The following is a 22,102-nucleotide window of genomic DNA, read 5'->3' on the forward strand; positions in this document are numbered from 1 at the left end:
ACTTTCTGAGAGTTTTGACTAGACAAGAGCATTGTGTCAGCTGCTTGATTACTGTATGCAGTAAGTTGGGGTCTGCCGTGGGCGGGTCTCAGCAGGTGCTGCTGAGGACACAGAGCTAGTCTGTGTAGGCTACAGGCTTGTGTTGTAGCTGTTGCCAGCTGCCTGCTGACTGTGTCAGTCTTCCTGAGTGAAGACTACTAAGTATATTTTGAGAGATGAAATGTGCTCAAAAAGAAAGTTTCAGAAGAATCTATTGGGAACGAGTTGGAAGATGAGAGAAATTGAAAGTATGGTTGGTACTTGGTTTACTAACAGAAGGAAAGTTGTGTCTTGACAGAAGTTGAAAATTATGAAAAAACGGGCTGCTGCTTCTGAGCTTGGACAAAAACTTAAAGTGGATGAAAAAGATTTTAATTAGAAAGCAATATGTCTAACTCTCTCACCCTCTTCCAGGGTCTCCTGAGGCCTGGGCTGGCCTCAAACTCTGTGTTGGCAAGATGACCTTATACTTAAAAAATTTAAAGTGTGTGTGTGTGCGTGTGTGTGTGTGTGTGTGTGTGTGTGTGTATGTGTGTGTGTCTGTGTGTGTGTCTGTGTGTGTGTGTGTGTCTGTATGTGTGTGTCTGTGTGTGTGTGTCTGTATGTGTGTGTGTGTCTGTGTGTGTGTATGTGTTTGTGTGTGTGTGTGTGCGTGTGTCTGTATGTGTGTGTGTGTGTATGTCTGTATGTGTATATATGCATGCAGTGTCCATAGAAGCCAGAAAAGGGCATCAGATCCCCTGGAACTGGAATTGGAGGTGGTTGTGAGCTTTTAATTCCAGTACCTGGGAGGCAGAGGCAGGCAAATCTCTGGGAGTTTGAGCTTAGCCAGGGTTACACAGTGAGTTCTAGGACAGCCAGGGCTAAATTAAAAACAAAAACAAAACCCTAAACCAACTCAAAATATATATATTAGCCGCCTTGAATTCTGAAGTAGTTAGAATAGAATTCTGTTAGCTAGTATGCACAAATAGCCCCTGTGCAGTGTGCCTCTTCGGCCTCCTGAGCTCAGAGATCACAGCTGTCACATTTGGCTGTGCAGTCAGCTTATTTTGGAATAGAAATATGAAAGAATATTATATAAAGTAAGGGTAAGTATTTGTGATTTTTTTTTGTTTTAGGTACTTTATATACATGTATCTGCACACATGTATGTGTTCATTGCTTTGTGACAAACTGTGTGTTGGAGTCATGGTCAAAAGTTTGAATAACACTGCTTTATTATAATACTCTGTTATTTTATTTATCATATAGCATTATGCCAGTACATTCAGGCTTCTAAAGCCAGGGATGGTGCCAGCCCTTTCATTTCAAGTACGACTGAAGGTAAAAACAAAATCCAGCACGCTCAGAGCTCTGTGGCTCTTGGTCTCTCCAGTGGCATTTGGACTCTTTGCCTTTTACCTTGTGCCTTTTTGAGCACTAGATTTCTCAGATTTGTGTCTCTCTAGATGGCAGGTGTTTTGACTCTTCCCTCCTCAGTTTAATGTTCCTACTTCAGCATATGCTGGTGTTTGTACAAGGAGGCAGGGAGATGACTCTGAACTAATCAAACAGCTCATTAGACATTGTTCCTCCAGGCTCCTTACTGTCTCTGTGTTTTTATTAGCACAGAATTATATAGCGTATTCTTTTTTTTTTTTTTTAATAGTGTACTCTTAAGATGTTTCCAGTTGATTTAGTCAAATTAAGTGTGGCTTTGGAGGGGTGGGGCACGGGCAGTTCTCACTCATTTCTTGTACTTTCTCTCTTTTACAAGAAAATTAACCATGGGGCTCGTAGCAGTGATTTCATTTTGAAGGTAGTGGTGCCTACATTAACTGTGCTGTACTTTTTCAGCTTCTTATTGACATAGTAACTTTTGATGCCTTTTCTACTTAGGTGGCTGGCATACTAACACCTTGCCTTCATTTTTGTTCCTTGCTGGACTGCCACACTTTGTGTTCATAATCCTGGGATTTAAAGGGACTTAGTGGAGATGATTTACTTCATTCTTTTTTTTTTTTTTTTTAACAGGAGAAAATTTTGAGCAGACACCATTGAGACGAACGTTCAAGTCTAAGGTCCTTGCCCGGTACCCTGAGAATGTAGACTGGAATCCCTTTGATCAGGATGCAGTGGGAATGGTTCGTATTTGTTACCCACGGAATTAGTGCAAAGAAATTTATAGTAGGGTTATAAATCCTGGGTGTGGTAGCAGTGCTTCGTCAAGTACTTGTTTTGTATTATTTTGGGGGTGCTGTGGTTTAAACTCGAGGCCTTATTCATGCTGGGCAATCATATCATTGAGGTATACCCCAGCTTTTTTTGTTCTTTTTGTTTTTGTTTGTTTGTTTTGGATTTTCAAGACAAGGTTTCTCTGTGTAGCCTTGGCTGTCCTGGACTTGCTTTGTAGACCAGGCTGGCCTCAAACTCAAAGTGATCCGCCTGCCTCTGCCTCCTGAGTGCTGGGGCACCTGTAGTTCTTGAAGAAGGATTATAGTATACATTGCTCATGATTGTGAATTTGATCAATGTATCAAATACACTGAAAGGTCATGTTTCTATTGTGTCAGACAAATAAATAGTAGTGTGTCAGTGTGCAGAAGAGCTTTAGGGAAGGTAGATGGCCAGCATAGTTGATTCTAGTTAGCTGGTGTGTGTCCTGGGAGGACAAGGACTGCTCTCACTACTTGTTTTCCTATTGTCTTTTGCAGCTGTGCATGCCTAAAGGGCTGGCATTCAAGACCCAGGCTGATCCCAGGGAGCCACAGTTCCATGCCTTTATTATCACAAGGGAGGATGGCTCTCGGACATTTGGGTTTGCCCTCACCTTTTATGAAGAAGTGACCAGCAAGCAGATCTGCAGTGCAATGCAGACCCTCTACCACATGCACAATGCTGAGTTTGACGTCCTTCATGCTCCACCTACTGATGGTGGAGACCAGAGTGGCATGGAAGATGCTGAAGGCATTCCTGGGACCAAACTGCAGCGCTTCAACTCCTATGACATTAGCAGGGACACACTGTATGTCTCTAAATGCATCTGCCTCATCACACCCATGTCTTTCATGAAGGCATGTCGGAGTGTGCTGCAGCAGCTCCATCAGGCAGTCACATCACCTCAGCCCCCTCCTCTGCCCCTTGAGAGCTACATCTACAACGTGCTCTACGAGGTGCCACTTCCACCCCCTGGCCGCTCCCTGAAGTTTTCTGGGGTCTATGGGCCAATAATCTGCCAGAGACCAAGTACCAATGAGCTTCCTCTGTTTGATTTTCCTGTCAAAGAGGTCTTTGAACTGCTTGGGGTGGAGAATGTGTTTCAACTGTTTACTTGTGCCCTTCTGGAGTTTCAAATCCTGCTCTACTCACAGCGTAAGTCAGTGTTGACCACAGTTGTCCACCCAAGCTGGGTCTCTGCTTTCTGTATTCACAAATAAGGGTCAAGGGCTTTTACCGTCTTTGCAGGTACATGGAGAGTAGGTGGGCCTTGAGAAGCTAGCATGTATGATTGGCTGTCATCATGGCCTTCTGGTAGAAACTCCGTCACCACACATCTTTCCGAGTGACACTGGAAAAGGTTAGGGGTTGTGCTCCAGCAGCGACGCTTTGTTAGTTCTGTTCTGTCCTTCTGTCTTTGGCCTGATAGTAAAATCAGGGATTCCCACAGGATGGTCCTTTTATATTGAGAAGATGAGCTATTGTTTCTTTCTGTTGTTATCTGAATTGCTTTTATTAATGTGAATGTATTTAGAAAGAATACTAAGGTAGATGAGAAAAAAACAGTTGCTTACTATGTGAGCCAGAGACTGGTTCCATAAAATTCAATACATGTTTATTGAGAGCGCACAATGTGCCAGGCATTATTTTGAGGGTAGTAGGAGAAAGTGATGGACAAAGTAGAAAAATATTCTTTCTGTAGTAGAGTTTATATTTTACTTTATTAAAATTTTTTTTTCATTTGGTTTTCTTTCTTTCTTTCTTTTTTTTTTGTTTTTTTTGTTTTTTGTTTTTTGTTTTTTGTTTTGTTTTATTTGTTTTGTTTTCTTGAGACAGGGATTCTCCGTGTAGCTTTGGCTGTCCTGGACTTGCTTTGTACACCAGGCTGGCCTTGAACTCACAGTGATCCGCCTGCCTCTGCCTCTCCAGTGCTGGGATAAAAGGCGTGTACCACCATGCCCAGCTCTTATTTATTTGTTTTTTTTATTTGATGTTTTGCCTGTATGTCTATGTGAAGGTGTTTGATCCTGGCTGGAGTTGCAGACAGTTGTGAGCTGCCATGTGGGTACTGATAGTTAACACAGTTCTCTGGAAGAGCAGTCAGTGCTCTTAACCACTAAGGTCTCTCTCCAGCTTGGAGTTTGTATTTTAATGAGACAGGGAGTTAGTAAATAATTAAAATGTGCAGTATGGAAGATAAAGACTTTGGAGAAAGATAGATAGAAGGATATTTGGGGAAGGAAAGTTCTGGTTGTTTTAAAAGAAAAGATTTATTTTTATTATTTTAAGTTTGTGTAAGTGTATGTGGGTATGTGCACATGAGTGCAGGTGCCTGCAGAGTTCAGAGGCATCAGCTCCCTTTGGAGCTGGAGTTACAGACAGTTGTGAGCCACCTGATGTGGATTAGGTGCTGGGAATTGAACTTGAGGCCTCTGGAAGAGCATCAAGTGCTTTTAACCACCAACCATCATTTTAGCCCAAGTTTCAGTTCTCTCTCTCTCCCCTTTTTTTTTTAATTTTTTTGAGATAGGGTTTCTCTGTGTTATAGCCCTGGCTTTCCTGGAACTCTCTTTGTAGACCAGGCTGGCCTCGAACTTAAAAGGTTCGCCAGCCTCTGCCCTTTGAGTGCTGGGACTAAAGGCGTGCACCACCACCTGGCAGTAGAGCAATTTTTAAAACAATTTATTTTCATTTTGGATTATAAATAGGGTCTTTTCTCACCACAAAGATGTATTTTGTTTTTAATTTTGTGTATGTTTTGTGGGTGTATACATGTGTACAGGTGCCCATGGAGGCCAGAGGCTTCAGGTTTTCTGGAGCTGGAGTGACAGGAAGTTGCAAGTGTCTGAATACCGATCTTGTGGAAGAGCAATACGTGTTCTTAGCTGAAGAGCCATCCTTTTCCCCTAAGGTGATTTTAAAAAAATGAGTTAGGTCTCTTTGAATAACTTGTGAATCTCTGTAGTCAGAGTATTCCAGGTTGGGCTTTATGATGGTTCAGTGATGGTTCAGCACTTGCTCACATAAGGCCACAGACCAAGCTCAATCCCTGGAACCTGTATAGAGCAGTCATCTTCTTACCTTCTCACATATGTAGTAGCATTCACACCACCTTATCACTCTCCCCTACACTACATTTTTAAACATTTTAAAATATAACAACAAAAACCTGTAATCCCAGCACTTGGGAAGCAGAGGCAGGCAGATCTCTGAGTTTGAGGCCAGCCTGGTCTACAAAGTGAGTGCTGCTACATGGTAAGATGCTGGCTCAGAAAGCAATAACAAAAATAAATGCAAAAGAAAAAAAAAAAAAACCAAAAAAGGACATAAAAAATAATGTCTTTTAAAAAAAAAGAAGGTAGCTGGGCCTGTGGAGGTGTACACCTGTAAGTGATTCCAGGACAGCCAAGAGTGCACAGAGAAACTCTGTCTCGAAAAACCTAAATAAATAAATAAATAAATCAGTCAGTCAGTCAGTCAGTCAGTCAGTCCGTCCAGGTGAAGGACAGAAAGTATAAAGGATGTAAAATAACCATGTGTTTCACGTGTACAAGAAAAACAAGGAAACTGGAATGGCATGCAGGCGGAGCATGTTAGATAGCAGGCGCACCAGGACAGGCTGCAGCCTTGGAGGCTTGGGGCGTCTTGGTTTCTACTCAAAGATGCACAGCCACCAGAGGGCAGGTTTTTGAGACAGGGTTTCCCTGTGTCGCCTTGGCTGTCCTAGACTCACTTTATAGACCAGGCTGGTCTCAAACTCACATCGATCCGCCTGCCTCTGCCTCCCGAGTGCTGGGATTAAAGGTGTGCGCCACCGTGCCAGGCCTCAGATTTTTTTTTTTTCACCTTTTCTTCAGAAATAGTTTCCAGTTGTGGAATTCACCAGAATTCAGCAACTGTTAACATTTGCTTTATCAGTTTGTATGTGTGAACATAGCTGAGTCACTGAGAATGACTGCAGACTTCAAATCTCTGGACTCAGGAATGTTCAAGCTCTTATTTCCTAAGAACAGACATTTTTTTTTTATATATATAACTATAGCAGACTTAGAAAATTTTAGGAAAATCAACATTGATATAATAATGCTAATTTCACTATTTTCCAGTATTCCAATACTGTCTGTTATGACAGACATATTTTTAAAAATCTTGGTCTAGTTGAATAGCATATATTACTTTTAGTTCTTTCTCGGCCTTTGCCTTTTTATGAAATTGACATTTAAAAGTTACTTTGAGAGAGAGAGAGAGACAGAAACAGAGAGAGCGTGTGTGAGAGTGTGTGTGTAAGCATGTGTGTTGTGTTGTGTTGTGTTGTGTTGTGTTTTTAGGTTTCAAGTGGCTGTAGAGTTGGTACATGGACAAAGAAGTTTGCCCTAATTTGCCCTCGGCTGAAATGCTTTCAAAATAACAGGCACCGAATAGCTATTTTTAAGAATGACTTATAAGCCAACCAACCCAGGCTTCATGTAACATGTCACAATTACAAAATGATTAAGATCAATGCCCAAATATTTATTTCTCATAGTGCCATGTGCAAGTTTTTTCTTTTTCTTTTTTTTCTTTTCTTTTCTTTTCTTTTTTTTTTTGTTTTTTTGAGACAGGGTTTCTCTGTGTAGCCTTGGCCATCCTGGACTCACTTTTTAGACCAGGCTTGCCTCGAACTCACAGCAACCCGCCTGCCTCTGCCCCCCGAGCGCTCAAGTGTTTCCTAAGGAAATTGATAAGCATGCTTGTATTGCATTCCAGTGTATGCCGCAGACTGCGGAGCCTGCGGATTGCTCAGCCACCCTTCTAGGAGGGAAGTTGCTTTAAACAAAACCAAAAAGAAGCAAAGCAAACAACAACAAAGCATTTAAAAGGTAGAGGAAGGAGACTCACACTCATACAGACCAGAAGGCTAGAAAACTCAGTTCCTCTTCCCTGTTAAAGACCACACAAATGGAAAGAGGATAGCATCGAACATGGGCACTGTTGTATTCTCAGTCTTGTTTTTAAAGAATGCCACCTTTCAGGTGCACTGCAAGGTCTTCAGAGATTTAAATCTAGAGCCAATAAAATTGTGAGTTTCAGATGCTGGATTAGATTTATCCTGAAGAGGAGGGGAAAAGCAAGACTTGGTTTGTAACACTGTTGAAAAGCCTGCTTATTCAGAGTAGAGGCTGACTCTCTTTAAGGTCCAGCATGCTCTGATACCTGCTTAGTTCCTAGCCACCGGAGCTGCTCGCTGCTCAGAATCCAGGACAAAGAAAACGATACAATGACAGGCAGCGTTTTGGGGACGGCCTCACTTACGTGGTGTTTTGGCAAAGCACCATCAGACGCTGTTATCCACGAGCAGACCTAGAGCAGCCTCCACAGGACACAATAGCGTCTGCTTCACACACTTTGGCTAGGGCAGGAGGAGAGGCTCTTTGGTTTTTTTGTGGTTAAAAAAGGAAAGGCCGGCCTGCCTCCCTCCCTCCCTCCCCTCCCTTCCTCCCTTCCTCCCTCCCTTCTTCCCTCCTTCTCTCCTTTACTCCCTCCCACATACCCAATCTCTAAATGGTGTGTGGAATATTAATTCAAAATATGTTTGCGTCAGTATTAGGAATAGTAGGACTGGATTTAAATATTATCTGAAGGTGTTCTCCTATGTTTTAATATTTGTTTGATTCACTTTTTTGATTTTTAAAAATGTAAGAAAAAAAAAAGGAAAAGGTTTATGTGCACAAGTGATTTGCTTCCATTGTGTATATGTACCACATGCATGCTCAGTGCCCTCAGAATTCAGAAGAGGCCGTTGGATCCCTGGCGCTGGAGTGAGGGATAGCTGTGAGCTACCATGTGGGTGCTGGAAACCAAACCTGGGTCCCCTGCAAGAGCAGCAAGTGCTTTTGTTTTATTTATTTATTTATTTTGAGACAGGGTTTCTCTGTGTAACAGTCCTGGCTACCCTGGAACTTGATTTGTAGACTGAGGCTGGCTTCGAACTCACAGAGATCCACCAGCCTCTGCCTCCTGAGTATTGGAATTAAAGGTGTGCGCCACCGCCTGGCTTATCGTTTGGATTTTAAAATACATTTTTCAGATGTCTGAGAGCCATAAGACTTTAGCTTTTGAGTGATTATTTCTAGATATTTTCAAAGCATGTTTTACGAAAATATTGAATGTATAAGAGTGTACTTCACCTGGGGAATTATTAGACCTTTTATTAGTAATACTTACTAGTAATAGAGGACGGAGTGTGGTGGCGCACACCTTTAAGCACAGCACTTGGAGGCAGAGGCAGATGCATCTTTGTGAGTTTGAGGACAACCTGGTTTACATATCAAGTTTCAGGCCAGCCAGAGTTACACAGTGAGACCCTGTCCAAAAAACCAAAAGGACTAGAGGAAGGAGTGAACAGTCGAGTTAGCCCAGACCCACTGCTTCAGATGCCAGTGGCAGGCCTGGGCCATCTGTACTCTGTGTGTTTTGAGGTCCATACAGCCCCCTCTTCATAGTGACACAGTTGTAGAGTAGATTACACTGCAGAGGAGAACATTTGTTTACTGTTTATTACAAATGAAACAACCTGAGACCAGACAAATAGAATTGCACAGTGCAGGAACCCACATGCCACCTTCTTTGGGTGAGCCTTGCTCGAGCCCAGAAGCTCTTTGAATTTGCTTTTTAATTTTTATTTCTTTATTTCTGCACAAACCTGAGTGATGAACTCTTTTTTTGCGCTTTGGTGATTAAGTTTCTGGCATCTGTTGCCTCTGCCCTGAGATCAAAGTAGGGCTGAAAGACCAGCACTCACCTTGAAACTAACCTCAGCCACCAGTCATCTCAGTATTCAAAAGGAATTTCAGGGTTCTTAAGAGCTGTGTGCCAGAAACTGAGGACGGAGACAAAATATATATTCCTCACACTGATAGCAAATTAATTATAGTTTACACTTTTCTTTGATTAGCCAAGAGCAAGAGGCAGAGTCTCACAGGCCAGCTTTAAGCTCATGGCAGTCTTTCTGCCTCAGCCTCAGTGCTGGGATTGTAGTCAGGAGCCACCATGTTTGGCTAAGCTCCCACAGTTGTACTCATGTGTGCAGAAGTGTCAGAATGGTAAGCAGTCTTGTTTTACAGAAAATCCTAACCACTGTTCTTTTTGAACTAGCATCCCCACCCCCACTTTAGAGAATATACTTAATATATTCTTGAATAGTGGCTAGAGAAAGGTTCCATTTACACAGCTGGCCTGTGGTGTCGTGAAATCTACCAGGGTCTGAGTCTGTGGCATCCAACTGAGAGACACAGTGGTTCTTGGGTCAGCTGAATTGTATTGGCAGTTTGAGCTTTCTCTCTGAGAAGCGAGTGTATCATTTGACTGGCGTGTTGAGTGTGCTTCTTGTTTTTTTTTTTTTCCCCCCTGACCTAGATTACCAGAGACTGATGACTGTGGCGGAGACGATTACAGCTCTCATGTTTCCTTTCCAATGGCAGCATGTCTATGTCCCCATCCTCCCAGCTTCTCTCCTGCATTTCTTAGATGCTCCTGTTCCATACCTCATGGGCTTGCATTCCAATGGCCTTGATGACCGGTCAAAGCTGGAGCTGCCTCAGGAGGTAAGAAGAGAAGCCAAGTGCTGTACTACTGGCCCTCCCCTGTTCCCTAGGGAGACAAGGACTCTGGGAGGAGCCCAGCATGGTGTCACTAGGGGCTTTTGGTGGCTGGGGTAGGTGAGACTAGGACAGGGAACACGAATTAGCTTCAGGAAAAAGTATAATGAACCTTTAGCTTAATTTATATAATTCAGAGATTCTTCTTCACCTGATATGTCCATTATATTTTTATTTTTTATTAATTACTTTTTCCCCATATTTTTTCTCTTTTAAAATAAAATTTATTTGTTTATTATTATATATACAGTGCTCTGCCTGCATGTATGCCTGCACTCCAGAAGAGGGCATTAGATCACATTAGAGATGGTTGTAAGCCACCATGTGGTTGCTGGGGATTGAACACAGGACCTCTGGAAGAGCAGACAGTACTCTTAGCTGCTAAACCACCTCTCCAGCCCCGCTCCCCCTTTGTTTTCAAGACAAGGTTTCTCTGTTTTAGCCCTGGATATCTTGGAATGCACTCACCAGGCTGGCCTCGAACTCACAGAGATCCACCTGCCTCTGCCTTCCGAGTGCTGGGATTAAAGGCATCCGTCACCACCGTCCAGCTATACACACTGTTTTCAGATATCATGTTTCTCAGTTTTATTGCCATCTTTAGCTTCTTGTGCATGTGGACACGCTCTGGTCCCTTTAGGGCTCTGTATCCTCTCATTCTTTGTGCACTTCAAGTATGTGGATTGTGTGAAGAAGTTCTGAGAAACCAGCAGTTTTCTTAATGGGACTGGTTTGGAATGGTTTATGTCAGAGGACTCCAGCATTCTGTGTGTTTCTGGCATGTGGATCCTCTGCTCTGTGGTTTCTCCATGCTAGAACACCTTTGCACCCGTTTCTGACCTCTCCTTATGGTCGGCTTGGGGAGGAGTAGGACCGGGATTGAAGAGCATCAGGGTGTCATCTATAAGCAGGTCTGTTTATGGTCCTCAGAACCCCCTTCACCCAGGTGTGCTCACACATTTTTAAGGGTAGTTACCTAACTGGGTATTTTCTACCCTGTTTTATAGCAGATAACCTGGGTGGGGGTGTGTGGTTAAGGAGCCTCAGATCACTTTTTAAATGAGTAAACCATTGCCCATGATTAGGGAAGAGTAATGGCACTCTTGAAACATACTTCTAGGGTGTGTTTTGCTGTTTTTGTTTTTGTTTTTGTTTTGAGACAGGGTTTCCTCTGTGTAGCCTTGGCTGTCCTGGACTTGCTTTCTAGACCAGTCTGGCCTTGAACTCACATCGATCTGCCTACCTCTGCCTCCAGAGTGCTGGGATTAAAGGCGTGCGCCACATGCCCAGCTATACTTCTAAGTTTTTTCCCCAAAAGGATACATGTTCATAGTTTTTACAAAAACTAACTAACAATAAATAATTTACCATTTTAGTTGACATCTTTGGACTATAAGGGCTCTTTAAATTCTGTTAGAGGGAAGTATTGAGGCAGCTGAGGGATACTGATGTGGGTCTGTGCAAGGTAGCATCAGGACACTGAGGTGGGTAAGCTTGGTTTATAAAAGGACTTTCTGTAGAAGGACAGAGAGTGTTCATTTCTTAGACCCTCAAATTAGAATTCATCAGTTGCAGCCATATCTTCAGCCATCAGAAGTCTGTAAAAAGCCCTTTGTCCTTTTTTACACCAACACATGATCTCAGCTGACCTTGAGCAAATGGGAGCCTGAGCTGCTCTTGTGAGGCAGCTTTTGTTCTGCCTTTTCTTTGGGGCTTCATTGTCTGACCACAGCCATGTCAGAAGCGTAAGCGTGAGAGCACTGGCGGTAAGAAGGGCTGTCCCTTCTGCTGTCCCCTTCGCTTGCTCCTTCTGTCTTTTCTCAGGACACTCTCAGTAGCTTTTCTAGGATGCTGTGTGCTGAGGTCCCCTTCAGTGATGAACTCAAAGATGCCCTGGGGGCGAAGCTGACTGTGATTTGGGCTTGGGCACTCAGGTTGGCCAAGGGCTTTGTGACCCTCTGAAGGAAGAGTTTGAGGGATTTGGTGAATTTGTGAGGACAACTTAGACAGTAGCTGTCTTAGCGTGGCCCTTTCCAGTGTGGCAGATGAGAGCAGAGAACTAACTGATCTTTGGCTTCAATGTCTTTGCCAGGTTTTGCATCTTCAAGCTGTCACGCAGGTGCCAGCCCCTTTCTCAGTTAAGGGAGAGGATGCTTCAGGAGTTGGTCATAGGCATATAAATTGCTTAAGCTTGTCAGCCTTGCTGTGTGCTGAGAGGAAACAGCATGAAACTGCTTTATGAGCCTAGAAATGGCCTTCTTTTTCATTGTGTCCTCTTACCCCTCCCCTTTCAACCCTGTTTTGCAGAGTGACGAGTGAGGCCTATTTAATAGAGGTTCCTGTGTATCTTAATTAAGCCACCTCGGAAGTGTGTGCCTGAGCTACTTTCCTCAGCCACCTCTGATCAAGGGTATCCACATAGCTGGGCAGAGAACAGGATAAAATATTTTGTAGATGGGGCTGGAGAGGTCGCTCAGTGGTGAAGAGCACTGTCTGTTCTTCCAGAGACTGGCTTCGACTCCCAGCACCCACACAGCGCCTCTAGGTCCAGGGGATCTTAAGCCCTCTTCTGACCTCCATAGGTACCAAGTGCACTGTGGTGCACAGACAGGCATGCAGGCGTATGGGAGGGCTGCAGTAAAGAGAACACCAAAATAGCCACTCCATGATTGGGGAGAGGTTTTTATTGTGAATAATAGAGAAAATATCCAGATCAGAGAGAAAGAGAAGCCAACTGGACATGGCAGGGGCTAGGGAAGTGGGGTGGAGGGTGGTAGCCGAGAACATTGAGTTATCAGAAGGATGAGAGCTGGGGGCAGGCCTTAGGTGGGGTGGTGGTGAGAAGGGCCAGGGGGCTAGCATGGGGGCTTTGAAATGTATGACAAGTACTTGTGAATGAGGACTGAGGGAGCCTGGAGCTAGGGTGGATGTGATACCCACCAGTACATATCAGTGAAGAGCCGTATGTCCCATCTGCTAAGGACAAGAGCAATGACTCCTTTTGGCTGATGAGAACCTGTTTCACAAGTTCCTGAGAAATGCTGGCTTTTATCTAACCTCCAGAAAGCCTTCTATAGTAGCTTGAATTGGGCCAAAACTCATTTCTGGGTGTCTGTACTGCCTGAGACCTAACACAGGCAAAGCACCCGTATAAATAAAATAAATAAAAATTGAAATTCTTTATAGACATCTGTCTATTTGATTCACAACAGTGGGAGAGAAGCCACCAAGCACTGTTGGGTGCATTGAGTTATTTCGGTTGCCTCCATGTTTCTTGTTGGGGAAACTGCCTTTTCCCCTCCTTTTCCTCCTCCTCCCCCTCCTCTTTTCTTTCTTTCTTTTTTTCTTTTCTTTCTTTTTTTTTTTTTTTTTGTTTTGTTTTTTGAGACAGGGTCTCTCTGTGTTAGCCTTGGCTGTCCTGGTCTTGCTTTGTAGACCAGGCTGGGCTCGAACTCACAGCGATCCACCTGCCTCTGCCTCTGCCTCTGCCTCTGCCTCTGAGTGCTGGGAATATGGAAATATAGGTGTGCGCCACCACACTCAGCCCCTTCTTTCTTTTAAAGATGAGGCAAGGAGTAAGAGATGGAAGTGTGTGCTTTTTGTTCTGTTGGCTGTATTTAACTGGCCCTTAACTAGATGAGTTGATTTGTTTTTCTCTTTTGGTTGCTTAGCCTAAGAACATTTATAATGTTAAAAATCTTATTAAAAGAATAAGTGAAAAGTTGTCTATTTTTAGGTTATAAACATTTATTGGCAAGCATTCTGGGAGGCAGAGGCAGGTGGATAACTGAGTTTGAGTCCCAGAAAGCCAAGGCTACACAGAAAAACTGTGTCTTGAAAAACCAAAAAAATAAAACAAACCAACAAACACCCCCCCCCCACACACACACACATTTATTGGCCTTTTAACCAGTCTGGAGTCAACATTGGTGTCTATAGAGGAACTCAGAAGTAAAATTTAAAGTGATTCTTTGAAGTTTTGAGTTGGGATGTTTTTTAGTTTAAGATAAAATTTTTTTTTAATTTTATTTTTTATTTATTGTATATGAGTGCTTTATCTGCAGAAGAGGGTATCAGATTACATTATAGATGGTTGTGAGCCACCATGTGGTTGCTGGGAATTGAACTCATGACCTCTGGAAGAGCAGGTGGCGCTCTTAACCGCTGAGCCATCTCTCTAGCCCCTTAAGATGAAATTTTATAGTTACAGGTTGATAGGGTAATTTATATACTCAGCATAAATGATACAGGGGCCTGATCAAATGTAGTTGTAATAGATGTACATTTGTGGGCTGGCTATATGTTATCGTCTGGCTGTTTCTTTCAGAACATAAAGGTGATTGAGCTAAGGTAAACTTGTGGCTCAATGGGACAGCGTTTGGGTACGTAAGTAACAGTGCTTTGCCAAAAGAAGGACTCTTACCTTATGCTGCTAGGAAACTGGTTTCACATAGATTAAAAGTTAAATGGGGGCCAATAGTGGGTCAGTGGATAAAGGCGCTTGCCAGCAAGCCTGCCAACCTGAGTTCAATTCCCAGAACTAACATGATGGAAGGAAAGACCTTGCTCCCAAGTGTTGCCTTCTAATTTTGCTTGTGTGTACATACTCACAGAAACACGAAAACATCCTATAAAAAATCTTTGACATAATTCTCAAAAACAATTCTGTAACAGGTATCTTTTATGTAAGTCAGACAGACATACCCTTTGCTCTTTTTTTTCCCTCCGAGACAGGGTCTCTCTGTGTAGCCTTGGCTGTCCTGGACTTGCTTTGTAGAACAGGCTGGCCTCGAACTCACAGCAATCCGCCTGCCTCTGCCTCCCAAGTGCTGGCATTAAAGGCGTGCACCACCACTGCCCAGCAATACCCTTAGCTCTTTAGATCAGAATGAAGGCAATGTTACGTGTCTTGTCAAAACAGGTTAATAAGATAAGCATATACATAGCTCTTCTTATTTATAGTACAAGAAAATGAACAGGAATAAGAATTTTAAACGTTTTAGTTGAACAAGAAATGTACAAGACCTCTGAGAATCAATAGAGGTGATAGTGAGCGTTTAGTAAGTGACTGGCATCAATCTGAGCTCAGATCCCAGCTCTAACAGGTAGTGATTTTAGGGATGCACTTAGTCTGTGTCAGGTTTTAAAAATTAATGAGTGTGGGTTTGCCTGCGTGTATATGTATTTTTGTGCCTGGTGTCCATGGAGGCGAAAAGAGAGCAATAGGTCTACTGTAACTGGAGTTATAGGCAGGTATGAGCCGCCATGTGGGTGCTGAAGACTGAGCTCAGTCCTCTGGAAGCCAGTGTTTTTGACTGATGAGCCATCTCTCTGGCCTCTGTGTCAGGTTGTTTTGTTTTGGTTTTTGGTTTTTTTAAAGTTTATTTTTTAGGTTACTCCAAGATGTCCTGAACCTACATAGCCCTATGATGGTCTGGAACTCTTAGTCGTCCTCTTGCCTCAGCTTTCCCAAGTTCTGGGACTATAGCTGATGCATCTCCTCCTCCTCCTCTTCTTCCTCCTCCTCCTCCTCAGTTTCATCTGTAAAATAAGACTAGCCAGATGGTGACAAGTTCTTTGTTAGCGCAAATTGCCTACCATTAACATAAGTGAATACTGACTGTACAGCTTCTCCCATGCAGTTTTAAGGTCAGAAGGAAGCATGAGGAAGGACTGTAACAATTAAATCTTTCAAATGAGGAGTGAAGTTTAGAAGGGGATGACACTCAAATGTATTCAGGGTCATAGGGGAAGACGGTGGCTTCAAGTGCTGGTGCTGGACTTGGACATTCTTCTGACTTACTGTGGAATTCATGATTTGTCAGTCAGTTGGCCAGCATTCACTATGAAACTGTGTGCTTAACCACAGCACCACCATGGTCTCTGCATTACTTTCAGCTGTTTCCCCTAGCATTTTACCTCTGCGCAAAGTGTCACGTGCCTAAGGTTTATATTCAGAAAGCAGAGGGAGCTCCAGGCATAGGGCTGTGCTGCTGCTTTCTCCCTCTTCTTTATGCCATGTCTCGCATATGCCATTTAATTATTCATTGTTCTTTCTAAAACTTCTCTACCAATCACACTTTCTGCTTTGATTTTCAGGCTAATCTCTGCTTTGTGGATGTTGACAACCACTTCATTGAGTTGCCAGAGGACTTGCCTCAATTTCCCAACAAATTGGAGTTTGTCCAGGAGGTCTCTGAGATCCTCATGGCATTTGGGATTCCCCCTGAAGGAAACCTCCATTGCAGCGAAAGCGCCTCCAAACTGAAGAGGATTCGAGCCTCTGAGCTCGTGTCTGACAAGAGGAATGGCAACATTGCTGGCTCCCCTCTGCATTCCTACGAGCTCCTCAAGGAGAATGAAACTATTGCCCGGTTGCAAGCTTTGGTCAAGAGGACTGGAGTGAGTTTGGAAAAAGTAAGATGCTGGAAATAAGCTTGTGACACATTTGATCTGTGTTAGGGTGCTGTCCTGGGGAAGCTGCATTGAGGTGAGAAAGCAACCAGGTCAGCAGAATGCACATTTCATTTCTGTGTTTAGTTTTTTGAGACAGGGTTTCTCTGTGTAGACCAGGCTGGCCTTGACCTCAGAGCTCCACCTGTCTCTGCCTCTCAAGCCTGGGATTTTATAAAGTACAGCAGATTTTTATACCAGTTGAACAGAGAAATATTTAGGAGATAATTGTATTTATTTTTAGAAAGGAACAATCTATTTCTCCACATCTCTTCCAAGAAAAAGAAAAAGGTGATACCAGGAGCAGCTCAGAGCCAGAACGTGACCCGGTGCTCTGACTTCAGGCTCCACCTCCTGTTCGCCTTCGCTGGGGAGGGATTCGCTCCGCTTGTTCCTTGGCTGGATGGCACTCAGTTCACAGGGATTGCATCTCTGCTTAACTTAGTTCTTGGGTGGCTGTGGATGGAGTGCCGTCTCAGAATCTCTCCTCTCCTCCCCTCTCTTTACTTCCATCTGCTTTCTAGGCAAGTTTCTACCCTAAGCTAAATCTCTTAGCTTCTAGAATCCCTTTCTTTTATATTTCTTCCCATTTTTTCTTTTGTTCTCACCTTCTCACCATTTGCTACAGAAACCAATAGGGGGAAAAAAATCAAATGAATTGTATTTTTTGGCATAAAAGTTTCAGCTGCCTCCCTTCTTTTTTTCGTTTTAAGCTGGAAGTTCGTGAAGATCACAGTAGCAATAAAGATTTCAAAGTTCAGTGTGACGAAGAAGAACTGAGAATTTACCAGCTGAATATTCAGATCCGGGAGGTTTTTGCCAATCGCTTTACTCAGATGTTTGCCGATTATGAAGTGTTTGTCATCCAGCCAAGCCAGGATAAGGAGTCCTGGTTCACCAACAGGGAGCAGATGCAGAACTTTGATAAAGTGAGTGAGATCCTGCTGGGAGGTATGGATGAGAGCTAGTTACATCTTGAAGAAGTGACTGCAGATGACATCGCTAGGAATGCCAAATAGGGACAGGCATGCAGATCATTACTGTTAGAAAATTCACCTCTCGCCACCCCCTCCCCCCCCGCCCCCTTTAGTCAAAAGGTGTATGTGTAGCAGAAAGTCCGGGCTCCGGAAGTCAGTCAGATTCTCAGGAAATCGGAACTTTTGTGAGAGTTGACAAAGGGGAGAAGGGTTGTAGTTGGCTTTTCATAAAGACCTCGGGCTCTTCAGAGAAGATTTGTCCCACTTCAGCCCTGGGCATGCTGCCTGTGATAGTTAGGGCTGCCATAGTCTTCAGCCCTGGGCATGCTGCCTGTGATAGTTAGGGCTGCCATAGTCTTCAGCCCTGGGTGTGCTGCTGCCTGTGATAGTTTAGGGCTGCCATAGTCTTCAGCCCCTGGGTGTGCTGCCTGTGATAGTCAGGGCCGCCATAGTCTTCAGCCCTGGGCATGCTGCCTGTGATAGTCAGGGCTGCCATAGTCTTCAGCCCTGGGCATGCTGCCTGTGATAGTCAGGGCCGCCATAGTCTTCAGCCCTGGGCGTGCTGCCTGTGATAGTTAGGGCTGCCATAGTCTTCATCCCTGGGCGTGCTGCCTGTGATAGGCAGGGCTGCCATAGTCTTCAGCCCTGGGCGTGCTGCCTGTGATAGGCAGGGCCGCCATAGTCTTCAGCCCTGGGCATTGCTGCTGTGATAGTCAGGGCTGCCATAGTCTTCAGCCCTGGGCGTGCTGCCTGTGATAGGCAGGGCTGCCATAGTCTTCAGCCTGGGCGTGCTGCCTGTGATAGGCAGGGCTGCCATAGTCTTCAGCCCTGGGCGTGCTGCCTGTGATAGGCAGGGCTGCCATAGTCTTCAGCCCTGGGCATGCTGCCTGTGATAGGCAGGGCTGCCATAGTCTTCAGCCCTGGGCATGCTGCCTGTGATAGGCAGGGCTGCCATAGTCTCAGCCCTGGGCGTGCTGCCTGTGATAGTCAGGGCCGCCATAGTCTTCTCTGTTGTTGACGGCTTCCTTCCGATTGGTTCCACTAGGCATCTTTCTTGTCCGATCAGCCTGAGCCCTACCTGCCCTTCCTCTCAAGATTCCTAGAGACCCAGATGTTTGCATCTTTTATTGACAACAAGATCATGTGTCATGCTGATGATGATAAAGACCCTGTCCTCCGGGTCTTTGACTCCAGGGTAGACAAGATCAGACTGTTGAATGTCCGCACACCTACTCTTCGGACATCCATGTACCAGAAGTGTACCACTGTGGATGAAGCAGGTAAGGCCTTCTTTCCTCTGGGACTCCATTGCTAACATGTCCCTTTCCTAAACGTGTGCTTCTTTCTCTCTTTTTGCCTTTGAGTATGTTATCACATGGCCTGCAATGCTCTTCCTTATTATTTTGTTTTAGACAGGGTCTCTGTATTTACCATGTAGACCAGGCTGGCCTCAACTCAGAGCTCCACTTGCCTCTCAGCATCACCATGCTTTGTTTTCTTCTTTCTTTTTTGTTTGTTTTCTTTTGGTCTTGAAATCTTTTGTTTTTGTTTGTTTTTGAGCTAAGAGTCTCTCTTGACTGGCCTGGAACTGCTATATAAACCAGGCTGGCGTTGAACTCAAAACTACTTATTTATTTACTTATTATTTTCGAGATGGGGTTTCTCTGTATGATAGCACTGGTTGTTCTGGACTTGCTTTGTACACCAGGTTGGCCTCGAACTCAGAGATTTGCCTGGCTCTGCCTCCCTTAGTGCTGAGATTAAAGTTGTATGCCACTGCGCCTGGCTCAAAATAATGTTTAAAAGCAGGATTCCCTGTCCTTTTCATCTTGTATTACCCTTGAAAATGGCAGCATTGGAACAGCTGACGAGTGTGACGATCTGGTCACTTTGAGGCTCTACCTGTGTGCGTGAGAGTGAGACAGTTGGTTCACCTGTAGTCCATGTGTTGAATCTGCAGCATGGTTTGAGCTACTCTTGTCTGTTACTAGTATACGTAGTGTCATGAGTCTGTCAGGATATACGGTCTAAGCCATGGAATGAAGAGCTAACTAGCTCTCATCCTAAAGGCTCTTTCAGGAAAAAAGGTGTCACTTGAGGCAGCAATGTGCATTGTTTCCGGAGATCTTAGTAAAGACACACTAGAGCAAGCCTCTCGCCGCTGGCCTCATATTGCAGCCTTTGGGGCTGCTCTAGACCTTGTCTGGGGTTCCCTTCTGTGCCCCCATGGCAGTTAGCTGAGACATTTACAAGAATTACCTCATATATTTCTAGTTGTGAAGGACTCCTGTCCCTCATTGCCTGATGGCCAGTGTTTTGGAAGTCACATTTTGTCTGTTGGTTTTCAAGCAGGAGGGTAAAAATTAATTGTTTTACTTTATCTTGGCTAGAAGTGAAAAAGCCACTTCTAAAGAAGTTTGACTTGATTTTCTTTTTTTTTTAAATCTCACTCAGAAAAAGCAATTGAGCTACGTCTGGCAAAAATTGACCACACTGCAATTCATCCACATCTACTTGACATGAAAATTGGACAAGGAAAATATGAACCTGGCTTTTTCCCTAAGCTACAGTCTGATGTACTTTGCACTGGGCCAGCCAGCAACAAGTGAGTAAACCCTAGTGAGTCCCCAGCCTACCACCAGATGCAGCAGCCCCTGGCATCCAGAGTGTAAGCTAGAGTCGCTATACTCAAAAGGCCTCAGAGTTTTTCTTTTTTTTTTTTTTTTTCTGAGACACGGTCTCTCTGTGTATCCTTGGCTGTCCTGGACTCGCTTGGTAGACCAGGCTGCCCTCAGACTCACAGTGATCCGCCTGCCTCTGCTTCCCAAGTGCTGGGATTAAAGGCGTGCGCCACCACACCCGGCAGAATTTTTCTTAATATTTGTTATTTTATATGTGTGACTATTTTGCTTACATCCATGTCTGTGCACCACTGTGTGACTGGAGGCCAGAAAAGTGTACTGGATCTCCTTGAGCTGGAATTACAGATAGTTGTGAGCCACCATGAGTTGAACCCAGGTCCTCTGGAAGACTAGTTAGTGCTCTTAAGTACTCCAGGCCTCTGACCTCAGAATTAAAAAAAAAAAAAGCACAAAAAAGCAAAAAACAAGTATGGGCAAGACCCACACTATGTAGGCAGTGTCTGTCAGTTTTTGTCTCCACTGTGCAAATTGGGTATTCCCAGAATTTGCAAACAGCCAGACTGCAGGTGGGTTGAAATGACTTTGGATCAGAACCCCGTGCAACAGCTTCTAGCTTTATGTCTTAAAAAGTGGTGCTAGAGATGACTGAGCCCGGACTGAGGTGGGTAGCTTGGCCGGATGGTTCTCTTTCAGTTTTGGAGATGAGTGAGTATTAAGTCCCAGACAGTTTTGTATTTGCATGTGAAGTTTTGGTAGATATTTCAAGACAAATTAATGTCTTATTCCTTGGAGAGTGTTCTCTTTTTCGTTCACTTTTTTAGCTGCTCATCCCCAAGGACTTTGTCTTGTCTCTAGTGGCTTTCTGTGGTCACCACTAGCTGCCGAGACATTATAGCTTTCTCTTGTTGGCTTTAGTGGGAAATTTCCCCCCTTTTTATATTTTTTGAGGCAGAATTTCTTTGTGTAGCTCTGTGAATCTTGGAATTGTAGAGGAGTTGACCTCAAACTTAGAAATCTGTCTGCCTCTGCCCTTTTTTTTTTGGTTTTGCGAGACAGGGTTTCTCTATGTTATCTTGGCTGTCCTGGACTCACTTTGTAGACCAGGCTGGCCTCAAACTCACAGCGATCCGCCTGCCTCTGCCTCCCGAGTGCTGGGATTAAAGGTGTGCACCACCACACCTGGCCTGCCTCTGCCTCTGCCTCTTGAGTGCTGGGACTAAGGCTGTTTTTTTGAGACAGGGTCTCTTTTATTGTGTATACCAAGTTGGCCTAGAACTCACAGAGTAGTGAATATTCTTTTGTGTTGTTTTGTTTTCTAAGAAGGGACTTCTCTGGTAACCTTGGCTGTCCTGGACCTCACTCTGGCCTTCAAATCACAACAATCTGCCTGCTTCTGCCTCCTGAGTGCACCACCACTGCCCTGCAGTCATGAATATTCCTAACAGCCTCTTTTGATGTTGCCAGGTGGACAAAGAGGAATGCCCCTGCCCAGTGGAGGCGGAAGGACCGGCAGAAGCAGCACACAGAACACTTGCGCTTAGACAATGACCAGAGAGAGGTAGGACACCATGTGAATGACAAGGAGTCCTTCTGTCCGCTGCGCTCACCTTTTATGTCGTTTCACTGGTGTGTAGTATTATTGGCTGTCTCAGGGTTCCCCTCTCCCTGTGGAGAAGGCTTGAGTGTAGTTGTAGAGAATAGAGCGTGTTTTCCACATGGTGGCTGCGCGATGGCCTTGTGTATGCTCTCCATGCTAACTTCCTGTTGACTGTAATACAAGCTTCAAGATGCCAGTCTGAAACTTGGCAGAAATGCCTTTAAAATTTGGATTTTTTGTTTGTGGTATGGTAGGAAAGGAGCTGATTTTGTTAAAATATAAAGGAGGAGAGTGAACTGAGATCAGTCCTGTGAATCTTGAGAGCAGATGACTTTTCCTGGTCTTTTCTGTATCTCAGGTGACTGTGGTGTTTTAGTTTCAGTGCCAGCTTGACACAGTCCAGAGTCACCTGGGAAGGCGTCCCAGCATGGGACTGTATTTGACTGCCCTGTGAGCGCGTCTGTGCGGGATTATTGTGATTTCCTTAACTGATGTGGGAAGGCTCTCTGGCTCTGTGTGGCCCCATTCCCGGCAGTTGGTCCTGAATCGAGTAGGAGC

The 22,102-nt window shown here is 44.3% G+C and overlaps 1 protein-coding gene across 1 annotated transcript in view; it reads left to right on the forward strand.

The window, feature by feature from the left end:
* Nucleotides 1-1,293: 1,293 nt before the first annotated feature.
* The window catches only part of LOC127186271 (DENN domain-containing protein 5A-like), a gene marked incomplete at both ends in the record, with an annotated part of 37,391 nt that continues 16,582 nt past the window's right edge, over nucleotides 1,294-22,102 (forward strand). Inside the window, 9 exon segments of the mRNA XM_051142707.1 lie at nucleotides 1,294-1,365; nucleotides 2,056-2,165; nucleotides 2,736-3,393; nucleotides 9,634-9,821; nucleotides 15,975-16,292; nucleotides 17,042-17,257; nucleotides 18,351-18,585; nucleotides 19,760-19,910; nucleotides 21,412-21,505. Coding sequence (XP_050998664.1) covers nucleotides 1,294-1,365; nucleotides 2,056-2,165; nucleotides 2,736-3,393; nucleotides 9,634-9,821; nucleotides 15,975-16,292; nucleotides 17,042-17,257; nucleotides 18,351-18,585; nucleotides 19,760-19,910; nucleotides 21,412-21,505 — 2,042 coding nt within the window.

Source organism: Acomys russatus, unplaced genomic scaffold (genome assembly GCF_903995435.1).
Source record: "Acomys russatus unplaced genomic scaffold, mAcoRus1.1, whole genome shotgun sequence".
Lineage (NCBI taxonomy): Eukaryota > Metazoa > Chordata > Mammalia > Rodentia > Muridae > Acomys > Acomys russatus.